This window comes from Plectropomus leopardus, chromosome 10 (assembly GCF_008729295.1).
Source record: "Plectropomus leopardus isolate mb chromosome 10, YSFRI_Pleo_2.0, whole genome shotgun sequence".
NCBI classification, from domain to species: Eukaryota; Metazoa; Chordata; class Actinopteri; order Perciformes; family Serranidae; genus Plectropomus; species Plectropomus leopardus.
This window is the reverse complement of record NC_056472.1, coordinates 18,163,180-18,180,533: the sequence shown is the minus strand read 5'-3', so window position 1 is coordinate 18,180,533 and position 17,354 is coordinate 18,163,180. Positions and strand designations below refer to the sequence as shown.

Genomic DNA, 17,354 nt, shown 5'->3' with positions numbered 1-17,354 from the left:
TAAAAACATGGGGAGAATGCAATGAGCAGCTTAACAACTCGTGACTCAAAAATTAGCAAGAAATTAGTTAAAAGTTACAAGGTTACCTGAAAATAAGTGAAAAAGCAAAGTAAAAAAAGAAAGAAAAGAAAATGACCAGAAAAAGGAGTTTAAAATGGAAAAAAAAAAATCAGTAACATAATTTGAAATATATAATCATAACAATAATAAACATAGTTTTCTTTACATCTGAACCTTTTTTTTAATTTTTGATAATTTTCTAATAATACCCAGTAATTCCCTTTCATTTTTTTCAACACATTTTCTGGTCAATTTCTTGTGACCTTTTACAAAATTCTTGCACTTTGTGGGACATTTCTTGCCAAGTTATTCATTGCCTTTTAGTCCATGTTTTCAGAAGACATCAAACCAATTTATCGCTAAATATAAGCGTAAATGTTATGTTTTGTATTATATGACTGTAAAAAGCTGTATTTTACTGCACGGACAATCTAAACAAAAATTTGGAAAATAAATATATAAGAGGGTGCCATGTGATAAAGGGGTTTGATCATGAGGATCTTAAGGTGAATCTTGAGACATACAGGTAGCCAGTGTCAGTGAGCCAGAATGGGGGTAGTGTGCTCTCTTTGCAATTACAAAGGCGTAGAAGCAAAGAACTGCAGTGCATGTTGACATCTTTACACATTGTTATGCGTTGGTCTGTTGCTGCTGTGAGTTGGTGGTATGCAGCGTTACAGGAATGTGTGTTTTGTGTTATGCATGCCCTGGCCTGAGCTCAGTCTTGCATCCTCACTACGTATCTCAGCAAGAGAGGGGCAGACGGTGTGATGGGGAGGGTAAATGCTGGCTGAGGGAAAAAGATGAAGATGTGCACCTTCAAAATGTGAAAGTATTCTATTGGAAAATTCTAACTGGAAAAACAATTTAAAATCATGTTCCACTTACGAAAAATACAAAGCTAGTACATGAACCTTTAGTTACAGCATTTGTCGTAAACCATCAAAACTATTTCCGGGTAAAGGAAACAGTATCAATGCAGCACTAAAAATGTATAAAATGTCCTGTGGTTCAATTTTCTTTTTCCAAAATGAGTTCTGTATAAGATGCAAAACATTCCTGGGAAACTGCACAGCGTGCGTTCATTTTTGCTCATGACAATGAATTCTAAATATTTCAGTCTTAGACTGAGGCTTTGGTTACATTCTTAAACAATCTCTTAAATCAATGTCGAGGCTGAGTTATCCTCCTTTTTCGTTCTGAATGAGGGGTTGAATCACACTCTGCCCTGATATGCACCTCGTCTTTCCTTTTACAGAGAGGATGCTGCCATCCAGTGGCAGATAGAAGTACAGGATTTTAAATATTGGTCCCAGTGCTAACAATCAAAAGCAGCTTGCATCCTCATGCCCACACAACTTTTAAAAGAACAAAATAATCAAAAAGTGGGGGGGTATCTAAGTAAACCTTCAAGCATATAAAATGTTAGTTGTACTTTGCTGATTCTGTTGTGGTTTGAAACCATCTGCCTCTAATTAAGTGATTTTCAAAGTACAGCCCAGGGTGCAGAGTGGCCTGCCAACCATTCTCTTTTTCACAATGACAATAAATTCTTTCACCCTGGTATTTTTTGTCCTTTTAGTGTAAAGAGGGTGCATAAAAATAAGTTGGTTGGGGAAGAGTGCGCATGAACGCTTCCATTCACGATAGCTATCGAAAGACATACTGTTGGTCACTATAAGGGCACTGGTATCATACGTTTTCAAACAATACGCAGCGATAACCGGCCCTAAACACAGAAATCTTTCACCTTAAGTAGCATGATAACTATTGAGTTTCCATCATTATTTCTACCCACCTTCATTTTCACAGAGATTACCGACGCAAATAAGAATTATCTGTCTGAAATATTTATTTTTCACTGAACATGATCCATACAGCGTTACTGCTTTCAGTGTGACATGGAAAATATTGATTATAGCTTATTAACCAGGAAGAGTCTCAATAATACAACCACAGCAACCCAAATGTATTTTACTCTTATACTGCTACCCGTGAGAAAACACCTTGTTAAAATCTGCAGCCCCTTATTTGCAGATAAACTGATGAAATAAGATGAAAACTGAATTTGGTACCAATCCATTAAAACATATCACATATCTACATATTTTTCTCTGGTATATGCTGAATTTCAGTTATTCCAATGTTGCATAATACATCAACACTTTTTTGATCATGTGTGCTTTTATACAGCATCCAATTAAAGAAGAAATGCCCAAAATGGAAACATTTTAAAACTCATCAGCAGAAACTTCTGACAGATTTAAAAACAGGCAGCGACTAATAATTGTGTAACAAGTTTTCCTTTTTAGCAAAGTATCCAACTTGACATGGAGTCGAAGAAGCTCTGCACACAGACGAAGTGTAACAGTGAAATAAAAGCAGCAAAGCATTTCAGAAAAAGCTGTAAACCAGTGGAGCAAACTGTCAACAATATAAACACAGTTCATGCTTTAACCACGCAGAAATTCTCAGTTAGAGTTTAAGATGATAAGACGTCATGAAATGTGATAATCAAACAATCAAGTATAGAGCAGTACAGAAATGCCAAAATATGAATGATATATAAAAACAGTGGTTACACACTGTAGTTTGTGTAGATCTGTCAGCTCAGGACGTTGTCACTATTTGTGTCAATTATCCTCATTGAAAGGTTATGGTTTTGTTATATGGCCAATAAAACTCATTACTAGTAGTATCAGCCTAAAAAATCCAACATTGGTTCTGCTTTACTTTCAACAGCGAGGTGGCTTCCAGAAACCTGGTCCTGGTTTTTCCCACTAAAGGTACCAGTATGAGTAAGACAGAAAAATGTTTTTTTAAAGCAGCTACAAGAAGTTCATTTTGTATCCCATCTGAAAACATGAAGGTTTTGGTGTGTCTGTGAAGGCAGCACAGGTGTAATTCTTCTGGAGGTCTTTTCCACCTCAGGATTAATTTGTGGAGTTTGAGTCGGGGGATGGATAATTGTATGAGAGGACCAGCTGCTGCAGAAGCGAGTGAAAGTTAACCTTTCTACCAAATGCAATGGACAGTTACGTTTCGTTTTTACTGCATCTGCTGTTCTGCTACTCTGTCTATGGCCAGAGTATGCTCTGCACTCCGAGAGTGTGATGCAATGAATTATAAAACACTATATATATATATATATATATATATATATATATATATATATATATATATATATATATATATATATATATATATATATATATATATATATTATAATATATATACACTATATATTGTAACAGCACTTCTAACGAACAGTCCAGCTCCAAAAGTAAACTAGAAATACAGCCACACTGTTGTATGCATCCACGCACCAGTCAAGTTGCACATATAGTTTACATCCATGTCTGTGAAAACATGGATGCTTCACACACATCTTCCCCTCGGACACCAAGATTGGTGTCACCATTTCAGTATCTGACCAAATGTCTCCCTTTCTGTTCCAGAGCTATGATGACTAATGGTCAGAAAAGTGTTTTTGCACAACATTACGATGTCACAGTTGACCTCTTGCATAAAAAATCCCAGAACTTTATCATTATATACTGTATTATATTGGTGTGAAATTTGAAGTATATGAATTATTTAATTATGGCCAAAAACAAGTTTTATGAGGTCAACGTGACCTTGACCTGTAAACACCAAATTTTCATCAGCTCATCGTTGAGTCCAACGTTTGTGTCAAATTTCAGGGAATTCCCTAAAGGTGTTCTTGAGTAATCGTGTTCACATGGATGAGACTGATGGTCACAGGGACCTTGAACTTTGACCTTTGACCACCAAAATCTAACCAGCTCATCCCTGTGTCCAAGTGGATGTATGTGCTAAATGTGATGAAATTCTCTAAAGGTGTTCTTGAGATATCGCCTTCATGAGAATGGGCCAGATGGACGTACGGACACACAGATGCACATCCCAAAAACATAATGCTTCCGGCCTCTGCTATCACTGATGCAGAGGCATAAAAATTAATGCGCAGCGGCTGTTGTTATTGCTGCAGGGCCCCACAAATACATCAATGTGTAGGACTCCTGATAAGAATTGACCGAGAATAAAATAAAGATAAAAGCGCCAGTGATAGAGCATGGGCGTAAACAGCAGTCAGCCTTAGTCAGTCATTCAGCATCATAATACAGCCATTAATCTTAAATCATCACAGATAAATTACCTCGTCCCTCTTCATCCTGCAAACAGCTCTTTAAAAAAAGAATAGTATTAAAAATAAACTAAGTCTTTTTTACTCTTCCTTCCAAAACAAATGCACACGCTGGCAACATCACGATCTTTACCGCGTGAGGCGGTGGTGCTCATGGAAACACTACCACTTTTGTCCACAGGAGGCGCCAAACTCACAAAACCAAAGATCCTTGTAGCTGCTGCGCTCAAAAATCATCATAACGAAACTATTGACCAATATGAAGCATATGGCACTAAATATTTGTTTTTGTTATTCTTTTTTTTAAACATTCTGTACAAGGAAATCTATACTGCTTAATTGTCATCTCACACACACAGACACACTCATCCACAAACCCCACTGTTGTACACGTTGCTAGAGGACGGCTACCATTTGGACCTAGAAACTGCGAAACGTCGTCATGTCTTTTGGCTCTTTGCTCGGGACGCACCAGTCGTCCGCCTCATGGATTGTCTTGTAGTGTTTCCAGGCTGATTTGTTGTACACGGGGAGCCTCTCAATGGACTCTGTGGAGAGCGCCTAACAGAGAGAACATGAACACAAGAAAATGAAATGAAAACACAAAGTAAAAATAATATACCCACACAAACACACATACACATACTGTTAATGTAAAACTCAATTACCCGAATGTAGATGACAGCATCAGTTCCATAACCCTCCAGAGAGTACAGCTTCAGGTCCCCTTGAAAGTAGCGGGCATAGAGTCGAGAGATGGGCAGGCCGTACCCGTAACCAGCCTGGAGGAAAATCATTTTTAAAAAAGCAGTTTTATGGCAAAGAGCAAATAGTACAAGTCATGTGTGTTAAAGTTCAGACTGAAAAGTTCGTCTGGGGCCAGAAAAAATGGTTACACACACGTACGTATTACATGAACACAAGGGAACAAACAGAAATGCTTACATCTATCTTTCTCTCTCCGGTTGTCCACAGAAAATAGCTGTAACGCCATCATTACAGGCAACAAAATTCCACCATCTTTGCAAGACATTAAATGATTTTAACTGATTATGACTTTTTACAGGCCTGGAGAACATGACTGTGACATTCAAAGACTTTTACAGTTTTTCCATGACTGTGGGAACCCTGTTCACATATACGAATATGAAACCAATGTGTCAAATATCAATGCTGTCAGTAACCTCAGGCGACAATAACAGTATTCTATTTTCTTTTGCACGTGCACACATTACAATTTAAAGAATAAAAAAGGCATAATTTTTAAAATTGTGAGTCAAAATGATATCATTAGTTGTTTTTTTGTTTGTTTTTTGAAAACATTTTGGGGGGGCTTTTATTGCCTTTAATTGACAGGACAGTGTAAGTGTGAAAGGGGGAGAGAGAGAGAGGGGGAGACATGCAGCAAAGGTCCGAGGCTGGATTCGAACCATAAGTGGACAAGTTATTGCAATGTCAGTCAGGACATTTAATTACTTTAGTAATCAGGTTTTTACATTATTGCTTTTTATTGGATTTTCAATCAGGCTAATGCAAATGTTATCACATTTTCAGGAAATGATTACATTATTGGCAAGCTGCCGTTATAAATAAGAAATTATTTTCAAGGACTTGCCTGGTGAAATAAAGTTAAAAAAAAAATTAAAAATTAAAAATTGGGTGCTACATTCCTCTTCCAAATCTTCAAGTTTTATATAGTTTTTATGTCACATGTTATTAGTTCCACCTGAGCTTTTCTATGATGTCGAGTCAAAATGTCTGCAGTGAAAAAGATCTGCGCCTTGTTGTTATATCACTGATTCTTATGTTTGAAGAACAGTGTAAAATGTCAGGGGAAGTCACTGTTCTTTTGTTTTGTTTTTTTTTGAGCTTCCGGTGGCGTCAAGTACGAATTAGAGAGCGTACATTTATCCACATGAATTCGCACTAACTGTTAACACATCAGGGACACTGACCAGAGGAGCAGCTCGGGCACCGTCCAGGCTGGGTCGAGGAGCTGTGGAGTACGTGTAGGTGAACAACCTGTCGATTTTACGCAGCGGCACGCCCCCTCCCCGATCGCTCACCTGGAGAAGAAGAAACGGTCTGAACAGCGTCCTCATCCCATGACTCTATTTTCAATTTGTATGTGAGTCCACACCAGTACGTTCTGGTAAAGAGTGGAGAGTGCGGCATCTTTACCTTAACTGTAAGATCTTCAATCCCCAGAGCGACCTGTGCGTGGATAGGAGGATACTCCATGGCATCGCCGTATAACTCCATGGTGGCCCGCATGGCATTCTGCAACAATGAAAGCACATATGGCAGTTTATCATGAGGGAAAGGCGACATGAGAACATCCAAAAATGTTTTATGTGAACCAAGTGTTCAACTAAAGATTAAAAAGTAAATCCTACCTTAAAAAGTTCAAACACCATATGATACAAATGAGATGGGACATAGACCACAGTGATGGGAGAGGCTGTTGGGACAAACAGATTATCACAAATTTAGATTCAGATGTGTTTGAATCAAGCAATTCATGGTTTGAGTGTTTGTTGTTAAAGGGAAAGTTCAGATTTTTTGAAGTGGGATTTTGTGAGGTACTCATAGTCAGTGTATATTAGCTACAGTAGATGGCAGCTGGTATGCCCCCAGTTTAGAGAAGTGGGCAGGTGCACCGCCACCGAAACTAAGCATTGGACTGATGTGGACGGGGGCAGCAGCAAAACACATTTTAACCACCTTGAATAATCAATTTCGTTTTAAGCGTACGCTACATTTAAAATATTTTCACCTCTTCAAAGCTACCAGACTCCATTGAAAAATAAATAAATTTTACCTCACAGAACGCGTAGTTGCTGGTCCACCACTGCGTCGATCAGTGTTTGTTTGTGTTATTATGTGACATCAGTGAATCCGAACTAGCCTTTAAAGCACAGAAGTCCCACAACACAAACAAACGAACTGATCGAGGCAGCAGCAGACCAGCAGCTCCCGTGTTCTGTGAAGAAAAAATATTGTTTGTCAATGGAGACCGGTGGCGTTAAAGAGAACAAAGATAACTGCTTTAGTGTCCTGTCAGAAAGGGCCGTATGAAAAAATACTCTGAATATAGAGCATACTTAAGACTGACACTAATTTTCGTTGGCGGGTAAAATACGTTTTGTTGCTGCAGCCGTCCACAGCATGCTGTGAGACTCATAAACGCCTCCTTTGACTCCAAAAGATGTAGCAGGATTTAAATACAACTTTACCTTGCACATTTCTCAGCTCCTGTGGCAGTATTCTGCCTGCTTCTCCAAACTGGTGGCGTGCCGACCGCCATCTACTGTATGTAACATACTGACTATGGATTATTACCTCATACAACCCCACTACAAAAGGTCAAAACCATCTATGAAACATAACCAAGGCAGAAAGTGCGGCATAAAAATCTGCATGTACGCTTACTCTGTAAATAATAAAAGTGTCTGTGTCACTGTTTGTATTTATTTTCTGATTAACATCCAAACTATTTACCTTTGAACTCTTCCAGTACGAGCTCAGGAGAGTTCATGTAGTACCGGTCGCAGAGGTTTCGTGCATTTTCATATGCATCTGTAAGGAAGAGATTTGTTTTCAGGAGGAACAGGAACAACACTTGAATACTTGAACAACGGCGGATCTGTCGCATTTTGTAGTGAGTTTGCCGTGTTCCTCGTAAAATGTTTGCGTCCTCACCTCTGATGACGTCGCTGACACGACAGTTGGGATCAATACTGCCGATCTGTTTGGGATGAGCTGGGTTCAACTTCACCTTCCCACCGAAGAGTAGAGCTGGAATTAAACAAACAGTGATAAACGGTGCATTTTTTAAATGATTGATCAATTAATTTAACTATCAACTAGTGATTTTCAGGGAACTATTTCCTGAAAATACGTTCTCTCTGATGATTTTTTTTTTGCAGGAATTGGTTTTCTGAGCTGGAAAATGTTTTGTTAATTAAAAAGTCTAATTTTCTTTAATTATTATGTCATCCTTTTGTCCTCTATATGTTTTATTCTCAGGCATTTAGCAGAAACTCTCTTTTAAATATCACTTTGTTTGAAAAAAAAAAGTAATTATAACATCCAGGTTTTGGCAGGTTCATATCTCTTTGCCCGTTAACGTCTCACACCTGAATAAACAGTTTATTTATTTAAAGATTGCATTTCAAGGTCAATCTAAAAATGTCTCTGAGTGCGGTCTGTTGGTTCCTGGTTCACCGTGGCAGTGACGTGTAAAGGAGCAACTTGGCTCCTTGTGACAAATCTACACTGAAATGTCATAATATCATCGCAAAATGAGCACTCTGCTGCGGAGAGCCTCCAACCACCAAACAGGTACAACTAGTTGTAACATTATATTATTCACGACTGGCAGAAGGTCGTCATCTTTTATGAGGTGGACGAGGATGTACTCACTGTGCTGGTTGAGCAACATCCTGATGGATATCCTGCTCATGTAGAAACGATCGAGAAAATACTGCACATTTTGGCTGACGACCGGGTCTGTGCCGTACGTCTCCTTATACTCCACAACTCCCTGAGCCATGGTGGGAATGACATCATTGTGGCGATTTCTGATCTTTATTACGGCATCTGTGAAACTTCATAAAAACAAAACGGTTACGCCAAGGTGTGAAAAACAAACCAGAGATCATCATGAATAGAAGAAATACAACTAAAGTGCTTTAATTTACTTACTCATATGTGACTTTCTCATCATCTGCATTTTTGTCTTTGAACTCAAGAATGTCCTGAAAACTCTGCATGTACCTGCACAGGTTAAAAAAATCATCACTGTCTATTTACAACTCATATTCACTTAATCTGAAGGAGATAAACGCGAAAAAAAAATCTGCATACCAGCTCTGGACCAGCCGCACTGATGGGGTCCGCAGTAAGTTGTCTGGCAACAAGTTGATCTCTTTCATGATGTTGGCCAACCTCACAGGTAACTCCTGTCTCAGGAAGGCGAATGACGTTTTCTCACATGCATTTTCTGAGCCTGAAGAGTGCAAGCACAAACAGAAAGATCAGAAGTTTTTAAGTTGTCACAACAATGATTTATCACATTGTATTTTCAGCCTGTGCTGTCATCTGGGTTAGGTGATGTACGGAGGCCAAGGACTGCCATGCTCCCAATTATTATTTTTATGCTGTTATGTCGTTCACTATTAAATTGAAGTGCTCATAAGTAACTGATATGCAACTTTTAAAGGACAGTTTGTTATTTATGGGGCTTATTGGAGGGACATAAAACTTTAAATTGTTGTATTTTTATTTTTTTTTACCACCAATTTTGAAAGAAACTTGCCTTCCAAATGTGCGGGTTTGGAAGGCATGTCTTCTTTAAAAATCTCCAAGATTATGGCATTTATCACAGCCAGAAACTGTCTATATATATATGTATATATATATATATATATATATATATATATATATATATATATATATATATATATATATATATATATATATATATAATCATTGGAATTTCATATTTACATAACAAAAGTAGATACAATTTTTTAAAAAAAATAAATAAATAAATAATAAAAGATTTTGTATTGAATGATCATCAGCAAAAAAAAAAAAAAAGCGAGGCAAAAAAAAGCTGCTTTTAATGCAACAAATGTGGACACAGAGTCCCTTGATGTTTGTACTGAGTGTACTCTCTTACCAAAATCCAGAAACTGCTTCATTGACAGGGGAGAGGGTGAAAACTTGGAGTAATAGTCGATCTCTTTTCCTGCGGACACGCTGCTCCTCAGAAACCTTAAAATCCTCATTGTGACGCGAAGTTAGTTTAAACCCCAGCTAATCTATGTTGACATTAGCTTCAATGCTAACGGCAGTGCTAGTTCGCTCGTGAAATCGTAAAACTAACGTCCTTTTATTGAGTTATTTGGTAAAATGTGTGTATCCATTGTCACCGGTAAAATATTTCTAAGTCGCAATTTACTTTAATTGGAAATAGCTGAGAAGCATAAATGTCAACATGATAAGAACATTGTGCGGGTACTCAATGTGCAGCTAGCTGACCCAAAGAGTCACAGCGGCGTCAAGAGATGATCCGCCAATACCTTTATACTTTGTCGAGATGTTAGCAGATCTTTGTTGAGCAAATATCCGTCTGTTGATTATTTTTAATCAGTATTTTTAAACAATGGTAAATTACAATTTAAGCATTTATGTAGACATGAAAAGGAAAAAGAAAGTACATAAAATAAAGTTAAAGAATAATACGATGTGAAATGTTTTAACGCTATTATAAAAAGTATGTATAATCTTAAAGAAAAATTGAGTACATTATTTCAGAAAAAATACATTTGTGAATGCTTATTTTTATTAAATTAAATATTTATTCATTTCTAACACAACACTGTAACTTTTATTATTCTATTTTATACCTGTCTCTAATTTTTTAGCGTGTTTTTGTTTCTGATTCACGACCACTTTAGTTACGTTTTTAACTGCATTTAAATGTCCTTTTATGATGTTTCTTTTAGCCATGTCTCGATGTTTTATGTTGAGCACTGAATTCCCTTGTTGCTGAAATGTGCTACATAAATAAACTTGCATTGCCTTACCCATCAAGAACACAAAAGTTGTACTACTACTACCACTACTGCCACTACTCATAGTAATGATATTAATAATAATAATAATAATAATAATATCCTTTACTTCCTCACTTTAAGATAACCAATCCTTTTGTAAGTACTTTGTCTTTTACATTTTGAATCGTTTTCCCTGTTGGCCTGTAGCTTTTTAATTTGCATATGCCAGGCATTTGTATCAGAAAAGTTAAAATAAAGTCATTTTGTGGGGTTTTGTGCAAAGTAGTCCTGTACTTTTTCTTTTTTTGAGTTGGCACACGATTTTTCACAGGTTATTATCTTTTCTAACTTTATTTAACATGAGAAAATGCGCAGAACGAGTCAGGGAATACATAAACAAATACAGAAGATAGAGATTAGCATTGATGCTGAAAATAATGCTACAACATGGTCAGATATAAAAATGAGGGGGGAAAAGTAGAGGTAGCTATATACTGGAAAATCATAAGAGAAAGGGGATTTTTTAATGGCAACAAAAAAGAGAAACAAGCAGGTGAACAAATAGAGGCACAAAACAGCAGTGCAGGAGACATTAAAAGAGCAATGACTTAGATACACATGTAATTTTTTTGCTTTACTATATAAATATCCCATTTGTTTTAGCGACTTGAAGTAGTTGGGAAAGTTATTTCTAAGTGTAGTAAAAAGGGAGAACTAAATCTATTCCATTTACATTTATGAATCTGATATTTACCCAAACTAGTTACAAAATTAACAGTGTCTTAAACGTAAGTCTCCAGACTGCCTGTGTATACTCTTATTTTTTAATGACAGCCAGATGTGAGCAGACAAAAACAATATTACTACTTAAAACTTAAATGGTTTCAGAAAGTTATTATCTTGACATAGACTTGGTACTCTTTGTATAACAATTGGGTAAGCTTTCCCTGAGGTTTGCTTTCTAGGCAGCCAGCCTAACCAATCACATTTCAGATCGAGTCTGATCAGGCTCCTGATTGGACAATAGCTGTATCGACGGCATTTGTGAGCTGTGAGACAAAACTCAGGGCGAACATTGCTCGTGTTTTGGCCCCAACTGTCGTCACTTCCTTTAGTTGTCCGCAGAGATGCCTGCTGGGAGAAGAGCGAGACAGCGAGCCACGTTTTTGTGACGATGTTTTGTTAGTTTCTGTTCTCAGTCTGGGTCAAAATAACGTCAACAAACCTGTGATTGAGTTTATTAACCGCTAAGGTGTCACCGCGGGAGGGTAACTGTTTCCTGTTAACGTTACGGCGGTTGAATCAGCTCGTGTTTGTGACCCGCCAAAAGCGAGGAAGTGACCATTTTGAGAGGTAGCCGTTTTCTGTAACATTTACTTTGCGTTATCTTTCTGAAAATGAGCGGCGGGTTTAACTTTGGGCAAGCCTCCACGGGCTTCTCTTTCGGAGCCAAGACCACCGCCGCGGCCCCTGCCACGGGCTTCGGGATGGCTAGCACCGCGCCGGCGGCTCCAGGAGGCGGCTTCTCTTTCGGCACTTCAGCCCAGCCGACCGCCGGCACCAACCCCACCAACTCCTTCAGCTTTGGCACCCAGGCAAAGACCACCGCAGCCGGCGGAGGCTTCTCCTTTGGGACCTCCACCGCCTCCTTCGGCCTGAGCGCGGCTCCTCAGACCACAGCAGCAGCAGGTCTGACTTTCATGGTCTTTCTTACTTTTATATCCATCTACTCAAAACCAAACCCCCACACAGCAGAAGCTCAACTGGCTTTGTTTGGGGCCACTTTTTCAAATGACAGGAGTCCAGGGGCCAGCAGCAGCAGCCCCATACATGTTTCAGTTATTTTAGGGCATAGTTTTATAATTTAGGACATTTATAGGACTTTAGAACATTTCTGGGATTTCAAAATGTTTCAAGGATTTTAAGACAGCATGTTTTGTGACTACAACTATTACTACGGCTATAACTTTGAGTAATCTGTAAAACACTTTTGGTTGGCTTTGTGCATTATAAATAACTTTGCCTTGTCTTCAGGCTCCACACCAGCTCCAGCTGCAGGGTCAGGGTTCACCCTGGGCACGAGTTTGTCTGCGCAGACCACCACTGCCGCTCCCGCAGGAGGGGGCTTCACCTTTGGGACCCAAGCTCAACCCCAACCTGCATCTCAGGCCCAACCTGCAGCAGCACCAACAGCCGCGGTGACAGCAACCACAGCAGCAGGAGGCCTCACATTCGGAGGGTTCAATTTCGGAGCAACAAAAGTCCAGGCGACCACCGCGGTCGCCCCTGCAGCTGCCACCACTGCTGCGCCGGGTGGAGGCTTCAGCTTCGGCACCAGTGCTCCAGCCAACCTCACCTTGGGCACGCAGGCCCAGCCAGCTCCCGCTGCTGCAGCCCCAGCAGCTCAGGGTGGGGGATTCACCTTTGGGATTAAACCCTCATCGACCCCAGCTCCTCCTGCATCCACCCAGGCAGCCGCAGCTCCGGGCCCGTCTCTCTTTGCTGCACCCATCACTGCAGCTGCCGCCACTGCTGCTGCCACTGCTGCTGCCACTGCACCTACAACAGCTACAGGCTTCACTCTGGGTGCAGCTCCAACTTTAGCAGCAAGCACTGCCGCTCCTGCGACAACCGCGGCAGCTGCCGGAGGCCTGTCTTTCATGCTCAAACCTCTGGGGGCAGCCACCATCACCTCCACCTCCACCCCGGCCTCCACTGCCACTGCTGCAGCTGCCACAACAGGCGTAGCTACAGGCTTCACACTGGGGCTCAAACCGTCATCCGGCACAAGTACAACAACAACATCTACAGCCACCACGCTCACTACAACCGCTGCTCCTCCGGTGATGACCTACGCTCAGCTGGAGGGGCTCATCAACAAGTGGAGTCTTGAGCTCGAGGACCAGGAGAGACATTTCCTCCAGCAGGCGACTCAGGTGAACGCCTGGGACCGCATGCTGGTGGAGAACGGCGAGAAGATCACGGCGCTGCATAAAGAGATGGAGAAGGTGAAGCTGGACCAGAGGAGGCTAAACCAGGAGCTGGACTTCATCCTGTCCCAGCAGAAGGAGCTGGAGGACTTACTGTGCCCTCTTGAAGAGTCGGTGAAAGAGCAGAGCGGAACCATCTACATGCAGAACGCCGACGAGGAACGTGAAAGAACGTACAAGCTTGCAGAGAACGTGGACGCACAGCTGAAGAGGATGTCGCAGGACCTGAAGGAGATCATCGAGCACCTGAACACATCCAGCGGTCCAGCAGATACCAGCGACCCAGTAAGAGGAGACCTAGTTAACCCTTTGAAACCTGAGCACATTCGCTTGAATTCTTTCTAAAACATGGGAATAAGGCAACGAGCAACAGAAGAAGAAATTACCCAAAAGTTAACAAGAAATGAGTTAAAAGTAGTTGAAAATTGCCTGAAAATTTGATAAACAAATACAATTTAAAAATACAAGGAGATGACCTGGAGAGTGTTCTTAAAAAATATAATAATTTTATAATGTAATTTTGAACATGCAATTCTGATCATTATAAATATCATTTTTACCTAGATTTTTTTTTCCTTGCCTTTTTGAAATAATTTTCTAAACCTACTAATTTCCTGCAATTTGTGGAAAATTTCTCACAAAGTTGCTTTTTGCCTTTATTCACTATGTTTTTTGTTTTTTTAAAGAAGTTGCTCCACTTCGCTTAGGGTTTAAAGGTTTAAATTCTTGTGAAAGGCACCTGAACGCAGCACCAGAAAAGTGATGTTGCTCCAGATTTCAAAGGGTTAAATCTTATGTCTTTTTTTTTTTTTTTATTTTTTTTTTTTTTGGCAGCCAGAAGATTTACAAAAAAGACAGTTACAGAAACTTCACTTCAAGCCTGTTTTGGCGATAATCACAACAAAATTAATAAAAGTACAAGCCAAAAGACTAGCAGGTTTAGGCAGAAGGATGCAAGGATAGGTTAAAAAAAAAAGTATGTAAATGAAATAAACAAATAAAGAAAGAAAAAAACAAGGCAGGGGAAAGAAAATATCACGGTTCAAGTTCATTTCCATCAGATTTCTAATCAAGACAGACATCGTTATTATGTGAAGGATATTTGAAATCAAAATCAGATTCCCACTTTGATCAATTAGGCCCCAAATAAAGTTAGAACAAACTAGTTAAATAAAATAACATAAGAAAAGTGAATGAAATAAAATAAAAATTGCATATTTACTTGAAACTTAGAATTTTGTTTACCCAGTAAGACATTCAAATTTCCAAATTAAAGTTAAACCTTTTTTGACGCAGTTTTGTTGCTTTGGTGTTTATTTTTGAAAATTATATTAACTGCGTCTTTTTTTGTTCTTTTTCAGCTTCAGCAGATCTGTAAAATTCTCAACACCCACATGGATTCACTTCAGTGGATCGATCAGAACTCGGTTCTTCTGCAGAGGCGAGTGGAGGAAGTGTCCAAACTGTGTGACAACCAGCGCAAGGAGCAGGAGAAAACCTTTCGTTTAACATTTGACTGATCTGAAATAAATACGTTGACATAATTTGTTTTTTTTTTCACTACTCGTAAAGATGGAAGTCCTTTTTAAGGGTCGAGATGAGTTGAATGTGCAGCCAAAACATGAATCAAAACTCCTGTTCACTTGCTTTTTTCCTTCAGCTGTTTTCATTTGATTGCATAAAGATTGATATTTTTAATGCAAAATCTTTTTATATAGAGAAGTGACACTGATCATCTGTTCCCATGTAAATGCTCTGGTTGTTCTAAATAGTATAATTAAATAAACATCTGGATCAAGGCTGTGTTTTATATTTCATAATTAATAATCATTCCTGCCATTTCTTCTAGTGCCAGTGTTTTAGTCACTGAAGTGACCTTTTTTGTACACATTCAGTAACATTTAAAGATATACATTGAAAATGGCATTTTTTTCTTGGAGCTGAAACGACAGTCAGTTGAGTTATTGTTTAAGGTGTATAATGTGCAGGACTGCTGGTTAGTGTTTGTCAACAGGAGGAGTTTATTCTGTCAGGTACGAATATCAGAATGGACGACTGCATTTATAAATGTAGTTGAATATCAAGTAGGTCAGTCTCTCAGGAACAAATATTAGTCAGAATAGACCACAGCCTGTATATATACGTATTTAAATGTAAACTAGGTCATTCTTTCAGGTGCAGTGGGTATTTCTGTCAGGGGCAAGGACTACTACCTTTATAAATGTAGTTAAATGTGCAATAGGTCAGTCTCTCAGGCATAAATATCTACCAGAATGGACTAATCGCTGTATAAATAAGGAGCGGGTTATTTTGTCAAATGTCTACTAGAATGGAGTGCCTCCTATTAAAATATAATCATATGCGGAGTATGTCATTCAGTCAGGTACAAATATTTATCACATAGACCACAATCTGGGTAAATGTGGGTAAATGTGAAGTAGGTCATTCTGTCAAGTACAAATATCTATTCTAATGGACTTCCACCTGTATAAATGTGATGAGACGTGGAGTACTTCATTCTGTCAGGTACGAATATCTATCAGAATGGGCTACTACCTTAATAAATGTAGTTGAATATCAAGTAGGTCAATCTCTCAGGAACAAATATCTATCAGAATTGACTACCTTCTGTATGAATGTAGCTAAATGTGGAGTATGTCTTTCTGTCAGGTATAAATGTCTCAGAAAAGACCACAGCCTGTATGTATGGGGGCAGCTCATTGTATAAGGGACAAATATCTACCAGAGTGGACCACTTCCTGTATAAATGTAGTTAAATGGAGAGTAGGTCATTCGGTCAGGTACAAATATCTATCAGAATGACTCCTACGTGTATAAATACGTGTATAAATACGTGTATAAATGTCTTTCTGTCAGGTGGAGTGGACATACTCGCCACCATTGAGACCTCAAAGTAAGAAAGGATTCTCGAGAATATAACAAGGTGCAATTGTACATCACCTGCACAGGTGTATGTGAAGAAATCCTCGTCGACAACATCTTCATCACCAGCAGAGCCGGTTAATAAATCAGATCCCAAATCCAGTCAGAAAAACGGCGACCTCTTTTCCTCCGAGACATTCTGCAAGTGTGTCCTCTTGTTTTTTTAATTGTTGTAATTGACTCTATTTCTACAATAACTTAAATTATGGCTGTGTTTACTCCTCTAAAGCTAAAGTTAACACTTGTTGCTGCGCCACCTGATATTAGTTTTGTTTTGAAAGCAGCGGCTTCCGTGTTGCGTCATCAGCTATAGCGCAGTCCCTGATTGGCTGCCGACGTTTTTAGCTGCAGGGCGGATCACTGATTGGCCCGACTGGATTTTGTGTTGTGGAAAGTGTTTGGGTCATGGATGTATTACATGGATGTATTATAGTGAAATCAGAGAGTGCAGACTGATACTTTCTTCCTTTTTTTATTCGTTTTTTTCCAGTTGAAAAAGCATATTTAAAAATTCAGTTATGTAACAAACAGGGGATAGGACACTGCAAACACAGCATAAGAAAGACAAAAAGACAAGGACAAAACCATGCAGGACAAATTCTATACAATTTATATGTATACATGCAT

At 39.1% G+C, this 17,354-nt stretch overlaps 2 protein-coding genes across 2 annotated transcripts; one reads left to right on the top strand and one right to left on the bottom strand.

The window, feature by feature from the left end:
* Positions 1–4,163: 4,163 nt before the first annotated feature.
* On the bottom strand, positions 4,164–10,276 carry pdk1 (pyruvate dehydrogenase kinase, isozyme 1). Its single transcript, XM_042494313.1, has 11 exons — positions 9,915–10,276; positions 9,098–9,239; positions 8,936–9,007; positions 8,654–8,838; positions 7,931–8,026; positions 7,730–7,807; positions 6,625–6,689; positions 6,410–6,508; positions 6,184–6,294; positions 4,897–5,010; positions 4,164–4,789 (listed from the first exon to the last, which is right to left on the bottom strand). Exons 1-11 carry the CDS (start codon positions 10,021–10,023, stop codon positions 4,649–4,651), a joined length of 1,212 nt encoding a protein of 403 aa, XP_042350247.1. The 5' UTR covers positions 10,024–10,276; the 3' UTR covers positions 4,164–4,648.
* Positions 10,277–11,908: 1,632 nt separating this feature from the next.
* nup62l (nucleoporin 62 like) lies at positions 11,909–15,583 on the top strand. The gene is made up of 3 exons (XM_042494312.1): positions 11,909–12,483; positions 12,829–14,069; positions 15,146–15,583. Exons 1-3 carry the CDS (start codon positions 12,192–12,194, stop codon positions 15,302–15,304), a joined length of 1,692 nt encoding a protein of 563 aa, XP_042350246.1. The 5' UTR covers positions 11,909–12,191; the 3' UTR covers positions 15,305–15,583.
* Positions 15,584–17,354: the final 1,771 nt, after the last annotated feature.